Raw genomic sequence first — 12,160 nt, forward strand, 5'->3', positions numbered from 1 at the left:
CTCAGGGGGCGCTGCACGCTGAGGCAGGGGACTGACTGCAAAGGGTTGGGGGGGAACTTCCTGAAGGGACAGGGTCTGGCCGTGGCTGTGATGGTCTAGGGGACTATGCCTTTGTCCAAACACAGAACTCTATACTATAAAGGGTACGCTATACCGGGTGTAAATTACACCTCAATAAACCACACATTAAAAAAACTCCCACAATCAAACCAAGTATGGGGCGAGGGACTACTGCTTGAGAACAGAAGGAATAATCCACTGACATCCACAATGTGGGTGAATCTCAAAAGGCCAGACAAGAAAGGGGAGCTCTGTGAAGCCCGCAGCAGTCCGGTGACCCCTGTAACTTTGTATAACCCTGAATCTCCCCTACTCGGATTCTCGGAAGCAGATTTGGGATGACAATCCCAGACCAGCACCGTCTAACAGAACTAGAAGGCAAGCCACGTGGGTAATTTTTCCAGCCAACCCCATTTTTAAGAACTAAACCAGGTGTATTTTTAATAATACATCTGATTGAACCCGACAGCTACACAACACTATTGTGCCAACACATACTGAACATAAGAAAATCATGAATGAGATCTTTTACACTCTCTCTTTCACACTGCGCCTTTGAAAGCTGGTGGGTACAATCAGAGCACATCTCAATGCAGACGTTAAATCTGCACTGGGAGTGCCTGATCCGAATTTAGGTTTCGTCAAATGTACAATTAAGAAGCAGACTGACCTACAAGTTGTAACTACTTAGCGTTCCCAATAACAGAATCAAGTTTCAGTCTTTAATTTAAATCACTGAAAATTACACAAAAATTTAAAATCCAGTTCCATCCCACCAGCCACATTTCAGGGGTTCACTGGCCACATAGCTCGTGGCCACCACTCTGGAGGGCACAGCTCTCGACAGAGCTTCCCGTCCCAGAGGTCGGAAGTAAGGCGGGGCGGGGTGGGGAGGGTGGAGGCGTGGGAGTTTCCTACCCATGGCAAAGGTCAGCCTCACAGGACCCAGCCCTCCTTTCACCAGGCCCCAGGACCACAGAGGGCCTGTCAAGCCCCCCAGTCATATCCGAAGGGGGAGCTGAGCACAGAGGGGCTCCTCTCGTGACTGCCCTCACCACCCCACCGCTGCTTCCCAGGGCCTGACGGAAACCAGCCCTGGCTGCCAAACTGAATCAGGGCAGCAAAGAAATGGAATTGAATGGGGCTGGATAATTTTTACAATTTTCATAAAGGAAATCTGAATTCAGGGTGACCCATTTAAAAGAAATCCTATATATACCATGCATATTTTATACATATGTGATAGGTTAAGAATTATACAGAACAGATCACCTATCAAAAAGGGAGAATCTGAAATCTGCACACAACACCTTACAATGTGTTCGGTAACATTTTTAAAAGGAAAAACGCTCTTTAAGAAACTGCGGTTTGGCAAAAATACAGTAAAGATTACTCAATTACTCACGATCCTGCCCATGATTAGATTAGAATGAGAGCTGCTAGAGAGGGACAAGAGGAAAGGTGGGCTTTTCCTAAAAGGCCTAACATCAGGTGTAAAGGAGGGGATTAGAACTCACCTTGCAGGGTTCTGATGAGCCTCTCCCCTGTGGTGATATTATTCACTAAAACTGCCTGCAAGGAAGATAAACACAGAATGAAACGGCGCTGGCAACCTTACAACTTACAAGAGCCTTGATAAGATGTTCCCTTGGGAAAAGGAAGCAGCCACCCCCCCCCCAACCCTAGCAGCTGTCGGGGCACAGCTCCCAGGCTGAGCTCTCAGCTGCTGCGGCGGCCGGAGCAGGAGCTCACCCGGTGAGAGGTTTGCTGTCCCAACAACAGCCTGTAACCCAAGCAAGGGCTAAGTGGATCCCCTGGCTGTGTGGCCCTGAGACACGCTCCCCCCACGGAAGCTGCAGCAGCAACTGGGCACTCTCTCTGGGGACGCCGGACACGGTCATGTCCTGAGCTACAGGTCCGATTGCACCCTGGGGCGGGGAGCAGGGAAGAGGAAGGGCTCCTTACCGCCTGTGGGGGTGGGGGGAGGGGACAGAGGGGCTCACACGAAGTGACTGCAAGCTGGGGAGGCCGAAAACAGCAGAGGAGGAAGGAACAACGCAGGACTCAGAGAGCAGTGAACACCGAGGGGAAAGTAAGGAGCGGGAGTGTGCAGCGTGCGTAACAAGCAGCCCGTGGGCGTGCCCTTGGAGCTCTGCAGTCCCCTCGCTCGCTTACTCCTCACCCCAGGTTCTAAGAGGCGGGCAGCATATTATCCCATTTTAGAGGACAGGAAACTGAGGCACAGACTGTTTAAGAGACTCAAGGCCACAGGGCTTTCCTCACAGCAAACAGGCCGAGCCTGAACCCGAGCCCCAGCAGGCCTGATCAAGGAAGCAGGCTGCTGCTCGCTACTTGCCAAACTGGGACCCGCAGGATACCGGGCTCGTGGGCCCAAAGCAAACACACACCTGAAAAAGAGGGGACTGGAATCCTATTACAGCACATCACACAGGTGCTGTTCTGTACACACACAGCTGTGCACACCGTGAAATGTGGACATTTCACACCATGTCATAAGCAACAAAGCCTGCAAAATACCACAGCGGACACGCGGCTCACAACCTGGGGACACGTTTCTGCCAGGTTCCTGCTTAACCGTGGACAATGACAACCGTGGCATTTCCTATGTCCGCACCCCTGGCTTCCTCCTGGACCTCCGTCCAGCCCTTACTTTTGCTTTGGCTTGGACAGAGCTTTCTGGAGTGCAGGGGTGCGCCCAGAAATGAGATGTGGCCAAACAAACCATGTTTATTTTGGGAGATCTGAGGACTCGGAACATTTCCTGGCACAAAAGGAAGGAAGCCACAGCGATGGCATCTCAGGGACAGATCATCAAGGGGAGTGTCTGCAGATACCCTGGGGGCAGGAGACAGAAGAGAACGTCAGCGACAGGGGGACGCATGCAGCGGGGAGTCAGACGGGCAGTCAGGGAGGGCTTGCTGCCCTCGGGAGAGGTTTGCACAAGTTCTGTACACACACAGAAGAGCACAGGATCAGGCGGCCCCGCTTCCCAATCTAGAACCAAGAGAACGCAAAGCAGAATCTTGGAAGAGATCCTCGCACCGACATGTTCAGAGCAGCACTGCTTACGACAGCCCAGAGCCAGAAGCAGCCCGTCCTCGACAGATGACCAAGAAAACACGGCAGCTACGTTCACGGACTGTCAGGCCGCCTTTAAAACAACTGTCTGCCATATGCTATTACAACATGGATGAACCTCGAGCACGCTGCGCGAAGCCACGGAAGCCAGTCACGGAAGGACAGCTACCGTCTGATTCCATTCATACATACACACACACACACACACATTTTTTAGAACGGACATGAGCAGGGGCAGGGGGTGACAGTGAGGGGGCAGAAGGAGACAGAAATTCAAGCAGGCTCCACGTCCAGCACGGAGCCCGGCACGGGGCTCGATCTCACAACCCTCAGATCGTGACCTGAGCCATAACCAGGAGCTGGATGCTTAGCCGACTGAGCCACCCAGGCACCCCCAGGACATTCTCAATCATTTCTTCTCCACTCATCCCCCTTGGCCCCGCTCCAAAGAATCCACACCGGAGTCTGTAACTATCCGAGGGTCGAGGCAGGATCTGAGGAAATGTCTGTCTCCCAGCGACTCTAATCTTCCAAAGAAAAGATATTTCAGTTATCTTCCCCCACCTGCTTACTTATGCATGCAAAAGTACAGTCTGCAACGAAGCAAAGGAGGAGAGGATCATAAAGCGCCATCAAGGTATTTTATATGCAGGTTTATGTTTATTGAAAATCTCACTAAATCATTTTCAGGAAACAATGAAAATGCTTCTAGCTTTTTGGAGATTCAATTAAAAAAATCTGCATTAAACAATATTTATTTTTTTTAAACAATATTATTTTAAAATGCATTATATGTTCTACTCTAAGCAACCCAGCTAGTTCTCACATTCTGCTGCAGAGTGACCCTGGGGGGAGCCGCACTTCCCGGTGTGCGTGGACCGTCCCCGGGGACGTTCAGCAGCACTAACGCCACCAGAACGTAACTGGAAACTCAACTCAGAAGACCTCAGGACGAATCACCCACGTAGAAATGTATCATAACCGTTCTGAGGAACGAGTCTACTTGATCCAACTATTTCCACATTAGATTCCTAGAAAAAGCAGCTCAACAGTTCATAAATTTTCAAAGCAGTAATTAGACAAATTCTACCACTCTAAAAGCTCCATAAAATGTAAATTTTAAAATCCTAACTTTCGGAAAGCCCCCTTGCAAGGGTGACGCAGATCACGTGATAGAGAAGGAAAGGACCCCTCCACCGCTCTGTTTCACTCATTGAAATGATCTGCTTTGAAGGCCAGAGGCCCCCTTCACTTCAGCCGGACTCACAGGCCCCTCAGACTAGCTAACCCTTGTCCCCCACGGTGCCTGGAGAAGTTCCACGTAACGACACTCCTGATTGTGCCTCGGGGAGAGGACCTCAAGGGGGACAGCAATCTTGGTGACCTGAGAATGACACGGAGAAGGAAGGAAGAATCTGAGATATTCCTTAATCTCCCTGTCCCCCTGACCAATCTCAAAACCTCCCAGAGAGAAAGGTAATGTCCGCCCCGTATGGAAACCCCACAATTTCTAGTAGTCACATTAAAGTGAAAAGAAGCAGACTGGGTGAAGGATTGGAACAGACATTTCCCCAAAGATGATACATAAATGGCCAATAAGCACCAGAAAGACACCCACCATCACCAGAAACACAAATCCCAAATGAGAAGACACCGTGTCACACACACTGACATGGCTGCAAGTTAAAAATAAATAAAAAGCAAACAGGAAAATAAGTACGGACAAGGATGGGGAGAAAGTGCAGAGAAACTGGAACCCTCAGGCGCAGCTGAGGAGAACGGAAAATGGTGCAGTCGCTGTGGAAAGCGGCTCGGCAGTTTCCCCAAAAGGTAAACCGTTGTCACATGTCCCAGGACTCCTCTTCCTGGGTACGTAAGCAAGAGAATGACATATGTCCGTCCGACACTTGCCCCCAGACAAGCAGAATTATTCAAACTGCCAAAACGTGCAAACAACTCAATGTCCCCTGAGGGAAGAACGGATACACGCGGTGCAGCCAGAGGAGTATTATGCAGCCATAAAAAGGAACGGAGTCCTGACACGTGCCCTGAGCCTGGAGTGCAAGAAGGCAGGCACAAAACCCACAAAATGCACGATTCTGCAGGTAGGAAACGCCCAGAGCAGGCAACGCTGGGGACACAGAACGTAAACTAGTGGGAGCCAGGGGCGGGGAGAAAGGGGAAGTGGGGAGCACTTGCTTCATGGGGGTGGGATTTGTCTTGGGGGTGATGAAAATGTTCTGGACTGAGACGGTGCTGACAGCCACACCATCGTAAGCATACCACAGCCACCGAAGGATACACTGTAAAATGGTTAACACGGTAACGTTTAGGTTATGTGAATTTTGTCCCAATTAACAAAAAGAAATCGGTGAAATTAAATACTGCATTTAATCTGGCATAGCCAAATTATCGTCTCAGAATGTAATCAACATAGAACAGTATTAATGAGATTTTTTTTCCATACCAAGCCTTTGAAATCTAGCATATTTTTACATTTTTACAGCACATCTCAAAAGGCACATTTTCAGTGCTCACCAGCCACTTGTCCGTTGGGACAGCACAGACCCTGAGGAATGAGAAAGGAGGGCAGAGAGAGATCTGATGGCAAAGAAGTGCCAATTAGTTCTTTATTTATGGTGTCCCGCTAAGATGACACACTCACACCGGCACCGTTCTCACCACCAAAATAAGCCCTGCCACCCCAAACCCTTCGCACCGACAGCCCCTGTGGGCCGAAGACCAGGGAAGGCAGGCCACCGAGAGGCACGGCTGTCCTCCGGCCAAGGGTGCCGCGTGCAGAATTCCAGAACTCAGCAAAGCCGCCCAGCGTGGGCATCAGGTGTCCAGCACGAGCCTCGGCCTGGAGGCGCAAGGGCGGCCATCCACACGGCTGCCCCCGGCTCCCCAGACAGGCCCTCTACGAAAGGCGGAGGGAGGGGTGTGTGGGGACAGACGACACCAAGTTCCCACAGCTCCGGTGGCAGCAGAGAGGGGCTAAGTCCCGACCCACACAGAAGGTCCTCAGAGAGGCTGGGCCTAACTGCTGCGTGCCAGACCGACTGGGCGACTTAGAGACCCAGGACCCCAGAAAGTACAGGAACTTGCAGCCTGGGTGATTCACGGTCCAGCAAACGGCAGGGGCATGGGAGTGAGTATGGCACGTGCCCGAGAAGACAGACAGACAGGGACAGAGACTATTGACGCAAGAACGCTAGCGTGTGGGGGCGCCCGGGGGGCTCGGCTGGTTAAGCGTCTGCCTTCAGCTCACGTCATGATCCCGGGGTGCTGGGATCGAGCCCCCCGAGCCCCCGTCGGGTCTCCCTGCTCAGCAGGGAGCCTGCTTCTCCCGCTCTCTCTGCCCCTCCCCCCTCTCATGCACCTGCATGCCCTGTCAAATCAATAAAATCTTTAAAAAAACACACACACGCTAGCATATGGGAGATGTTCTGCTGCACGAAATAAAGCCGACACAAAAGGACCAACACCGCCCGATCCCACTTGTGTGAGAAACGAAGGGTAGTCCGATTCAGAGACAGGAGGGAAACCCGTGGTCACCAGGACTCAGGGTTGAGGGAATGGGGTGCTCGTGTGTAATGGGGACAGCGCTTCCCTGGGGAAGATGGGAAAGCTCTGGAGGCGAACGGTGTGACAGGTGCCCAGCAAGGGGAGTGTGATTCATGCCCCCGCACTGTGCAGTTAAACACGGTTAAAACGGTCGTTTTGTATTATGCCCATTTTACCGCAGTAAAAACAAGAGCAAACCCCACGAAGAGCAGGAGGTAGGGGGGTCAGGGAAGGAGCGTGTGAGGCTGTGGATGCCGGACGGCAGGAGTGGGCTGAGAGGCCCCGGCCGACAGGGGCTCCCGGGCGGGCAGGAAGGCGGGACTGGGCTGGGGCTGCAGGACCGTGGATTCAAGGCACAGAGCTGCAAGAGCAGGTCGTTGGGGGGAGGGGGGGATTAAGCAACACTCTGTGTTTAAGCTTAGGAAACCCCCAGTTCCGCAAAGGGCACAGCTGCCCTACACCCAAAACGCCCCGCCGAAGGCCCGAGCGGTCAGGAAGAAGGAACAGCATGTCTGCCCGCTGCCCGGGAAGGCCCCACCTGCACCTGGCTGCCGGGCCCAGCGCGGACTCCGGGATTTCCCAGGCAGCTCGGCAGAGCAAAGTCCGTGCAGGGTGCTTTCCATCTTGGGGACAAGCATGAACGGGCCACACCCACCCCCAGGAAGGGGCACACTGGAGAGAGGGAAGGAGGGAAGCGGAGGGAGGGGGGAGGAGGGCGGGGACGGAAGGGGGAGGGGGAGGGGCAAACTGAGGAGACTGCCCTGACTTGGAGCCAGCCACCTGCCACAACGGGCTCTTGGATCACATCCACCCACATGCCGTCAATAATGTGGGGCAAAGAGAACCCCCAGGAGGGCCTGAACAGGGCACGCAGTGGGAACTCCAGAAGCTTCCTGATGATTCTCCAGCAGTTGACTGAGGCAGAATGAGGGACCTCCTCCTCCGTGCACAAACCCTGGATCTTTCCATCACCAACTGCCGGCTGCCAGAGAGCTTGGGTCCCTTCCCCCTGGAGCAGCTCACATTCACCTTGAACTCTTCGCACCACCCCCCACCTCGGCTCTTCCTGGTTTCCCTTCCCGACACTTGCCAGGTTCCCAGGAACGACAGCGGCTGTGAGGTGTTGCTCAGATCCAAGAGCACAGCACACGGGCCTGACTGGGGGGGGGGGGGGGGGCTGAGAATCTTCATCTCTGTGTTCGGAGGAAGAAAACCCCTCACGACAGCAGAGACAGCAACAGCGACGCAGAACCCTCCCCTTGCTCTTTAACCAACTAAAGAACTGCCCCACTGTCCCCGCAGGGCTGGTGCGAGGGGCTGCAGATGCCAAGAAGCCCTGGGCTGAACCCCTTCCGTGAGCGTTAGTTCTCCTGTTTCCAGATGGGGATGCGGACAATTTCCCCACCCCCACCTGTGGGCAAGGCCACAGCTCTGCAAATTCGGACCTCCTGCAAACGGGGTACACAGATACTCGGGGACTGAAGAGAACGGAACTGAAGGGCATCGGGTTACAGAGCCCACTCATGTCCCAGGCTCCCGCTGGTCGAGCCACAGAGAGAATAAATGAAAAGGTAGGTCAAAGGTTCTTGTGTATTTCACATCAAACGCTTGTCCTGCAGCACCGGGTTGAGAAGGTCAGAGGTGAACAGACATCGAGGGGTTCTGAGTCTCCAGATGAGACAAAAGCCAGCCTCAGGAGCACCCCCCATACCTGCTCCGGAAGGAAGCACTGAGCTGCACCTTCTGGGGAGAAGCCAAGTCCGAGAGCCGGCACGTCCGCGGGGATGGCTCCTCTCCCTGTGAGCACGAGAGCCAGCACGTCCGCGGGGATGGCTCCTCTCCCTGCGAGCACGGGACAGCAACGCACAGCCAACGCATGGGCTCAACCACAGCACGACCACAGCTCCCGATCACACCTTCCTTCCGCGGGGCATTAACCCCAGGCCCCGTCCCCCGTCCGCCCTCCGCCGGGATGGGGGGGATGGGGGGGATGGAGGGGATGGAGGGGATGGAGGGGATGCAGGGGATGCAGGGGATGCAGGGGATGGAGGGGATGGAGGGGATGGAGGGGATGCAGGGGATGGAGGGGATGCAGGGGATGCAGGGGATGCAGGGGATGCAGGGGATGGAGGGGAATGGAGGGGATGGAGGGGATGGAGGGGATGGAGGGGATGCAGGGGATGGAGGGGATGCAGGGGATGCAGGGGATGGAGGGGATGCAGGGGATGGAGGGGATGGAGGGGATGCAGCGGATGCAGGGGATGGAGGGGATGCAGCGGATGCAGGGGATGGAGGGGATGCAGGGGATGCAGGGGATGCAGGGGATGCAGGGGATGCAGGGGATGGAGGGGATGGAGGCCGGCCGCTGCCCTGCAGGGACAGCGCAGAAAAGGGAGATTGCGGTTTCTCCCAACACACGCTTCCTCAGCGTGGGCGGTAAAGGACTCGAGTTTAATCACAAAGCTGTCGAAGGCCACGTCTAGTCTGCACACTAGAGAACTTACAATCTGAACAGACCCCTTCATTTCAGGGACACAGATTTCAGACGGACTCCCCTCCCCTGCGTTCCCGTCCGCCCCTGCGCAGCCTTTCCACATCCCACCTGCCACCGGCCTATGGACGCCTCCTCCGGCTGCCAGGCCATTTTCCAGATTCATCCCCTATGGGATTCAGATTCCAATCAGATGCATTCACGTGACACCGAAAGGCGGAGCAGTTAGGGAGGTGGGGGTACAGAAGGGAGCCAGAAGCAGGGTGCCCCTGGCTCTAGGCTAAGCCTGCAGTGGCAGCCTCCTGGTCCAGCCACCTGGGAGCTGCCCCTGGACAGGATGCTCTTCCGGACCCTTCCCACCTTTCTGTAGGCACCTACTTCCCTGCACTAAGCCCTCTCTGCTGAAAACAGCTGGAACCGTGTGTCTGTCTGCAAGCGGGCGGACAGACCCACTGACTCTGTCCCAGCCACTGAACGGGCACAGCTTGGGCACCCCCGGCCCCAGCCCAGCACCCCGCAGAGTAAGTACTGAATGGGCGGAAGAGAGATACGGAAAATCAGTGCGGATTAACAACAGAAAAGCCCTTCCAGAACGCTTCAGTCTTTAATCAATCACAGCGATAAAAGGTGATAAAAATCAAAGAAACTGTTTCTATCCGCACAAGTCCACTCTGGTCCCCCCAAGAAAACCACCGCCCCAGAAAATCACCACCCTCTCCGGTGCGCAAGAGAAACCGGACCAGAGAGAAAGCAGCCAGAATGCTCCGAATGCTATAGGAGGATTCATATAGGGGGGAAAGACCCCTCTGCAGGCCGGTCACCCCAGCGTGTCTGCACCTCGGGCTCAGAGCTAAGCACGCCGGCCTGACAGCCAGGCACTGTCAGAAGCACAGGACAGCACTCTGAACACTCTCAGGCAGGACAAATGACCAGACTTCCTAACGTTAGTCAGTTCCTCTCTAGAATGTCCCTCTTAGAGCCAAACGTGGCTGCAGTTGAGGGGAGCGGCTCCCGCCCCTAGTTCAAACACCGCACAAGAACCCACGAGCCCAGCCAACGGATCCCTTACAGCAGCGAAGCCCGGGGGGGGGGGGGGGCAGGGTGTTTTCAGACCCCACACGCCCCTCGGTTGATGCTCCCCGCGGCACAGGTCACATGCGTGGGTGACCCTCCTCCCTCGGATTTCCCAGCTCCCCCCCCCCCATAAACTTTTTCTGGGCGGGAGACAGTTCATGTGTCGCCACCATCCCCTCTCCCGCTCTGCAGCCTGGCCCTCCGGCCTTTTTCCGGGTTGGCTCCTTCCCTTCCAGAAGGATACAAAACTGTGTTTCCATCATACATGAAACATGACTCAAATGCGTTTCTTCGGGCTCCTGCAGCGTTAATTTACATACTTAACACAAGTGAAAACTTCAAAGGTCAAGGTGGAAAAAAAAATGGCTGCAAGAAAGGAGCCAGGAAGAAGGGCACAAACACAGATCAGGAAAAGGACACTATTTCGGACTCTAACTCTGGAGACCAAACCGAGAACACAATAGCAGGAAGCTCCACGTTCCCGCCTGAAGGGCCACTGAGTCACTGGCGGCCTCTCAGGCTCCCCCTCCAAGCACCTCAGAGATGGCCGTTAGGGCCACCTTGTGGCCAGGGGGCAGCACTAGTGGGGGGCTGGGGGGCACCAGAGATCTTGGTAAGTCTTCAGACCCGAAAATACTGATCAGCCTTCTGACAACAAAATAAAAGCCTGGATTAAAACACTCTATGGGGTGCCTGGCTGGCACAGCGGTTAAGCGTCTGCCTTCGGCTCAGGGCATAATCCTGGCGTTGTGGGATCGAGCCCCACATCAGGCTCCTCCGCTGGGAGCCTGCTTCTTCCTCTCGCACTCCCCCTGCTTGTGTTCCCTCTCTCGCTGGCTGTCTCTCTGTCACATAAATAAATAAAATCTTTAAAAAATAAAAAAAATAAAACACTCTATGGAACTTTAGGAGAGAAGCAGACCTTGACAAGTGACTGTCCATTAGCTTTTGGCAAAAACTAAAATCTGAGGATCTGGTTGTGTTTTGTTAGTTTGTTTTAAAGATTTTATTTATTTGAGGGGGGGGAAGAGAGAGGGAGAGAAGGTGTGCACAGAGGAGGAAGGGGCAGAGGGAGAAGCAGACTCCCCGGTAAGCAAGGAGCCTGACACGGGTCTCAATGCCAGGATGCTGACCTGAGCCAAAGGCAGATGCTTAACCGACTGAGCCACCCGGGGGCCCCTGAGGATCTGTTTTCACTGAGGCCCTTTAGAAACTTGTTTGATACGTAAATACGTATTTACCCGTTAAAAAAAAAAAAGGGGGATGCGCCTGGGTGGCTCAGTCCGTTAAGCATCTACCTTCGGGTCAGGTCCTGATCCGGTCCTGGGATCGAGCCCCGCATCGGGTCCTTGCTCAGCAGAGTCTGCTTCTCCCTCTGCCTCTCCCCTGTTCGTGCTTGCACCTGCCTGTGTGCACTCTCTCAAATAAATAAATCTTAAAAAAAAAGTTTCACCACAAACATGGTGGCTTGAAAATGTGACTCCAAGGCCTCGAGCACTGCTCCCACAGGCGGAGCCTAATTCCCGCCCCTCTCAGTTCGGGCTGGCCTTACTGACCTGCTCCTATGAAGGCCGAAGGAGTGACCCTGCTGATTTCTGAAGCAGTCAGTAAAAGGCCTCGTGGGTTGGACAGTGTACCCCCAAAATTCATGTCTGCTCAGAACCTAAGAATCACCTTATTTTGGGTTTTTTTGTTTTGGTTTTTATTTTTTTTAATTGACATATCATGTATTATTTGTTTCAGGGTACAGGTCTGTGACTCATCGGTGTTACACAATACACAGTGCTCCCCAGTGTCCATCACCCAGCCACCCCATCGCTCCCACCCGCCTCCACTCCAGCAATTCTCAGTTTGTTTCCTGAGAGTAAG

The 12,160-nt window shown here is 54.1% G+C and overlaps 1 protein-coding gene across 3 annotated transcripts in view; it reads right to left on the reverse strand.

The window, feature by feature from the left end:
- GOLM1 (golgi membrane protein 1) overlaps positions 1–12,160 on the reverse strand; it is a 56,594-nt gene that overhangs the window by 23,562 nt on the left and 20,872 nt on the right. For all 3 annotated transcript variants that reach the window (XM_048218330.2, XM_048218329.2, XM_057305530.1), the window contains exon 4: positions 1,578–1,632. In XM_048218330.2, the coding sequence (XP_048074287.2) occupies positions 1,578–1,632 (55 nt within the window). The remainder of the gene's footprint in view (positions 1–1,577; positions 1,633–12,160) is intronic.

The sequence above is a fragment of the Ursus arctos genome, unplaced genomic scaffold (assembly GCF_023065955.2).
Source record: "Ursus arctos isolate Adak ecotype North America unplaced genomic scaffold, UrsArc2.0 scaffold_33, whole genome shotgun sequence".
In the NCBI taxonomy this organism is placed as follows: Eukaryota; Metazoa; Chordata; class Mammalia; order Carnivora; family Ursidae; genus Ursus; species Ursus arctos.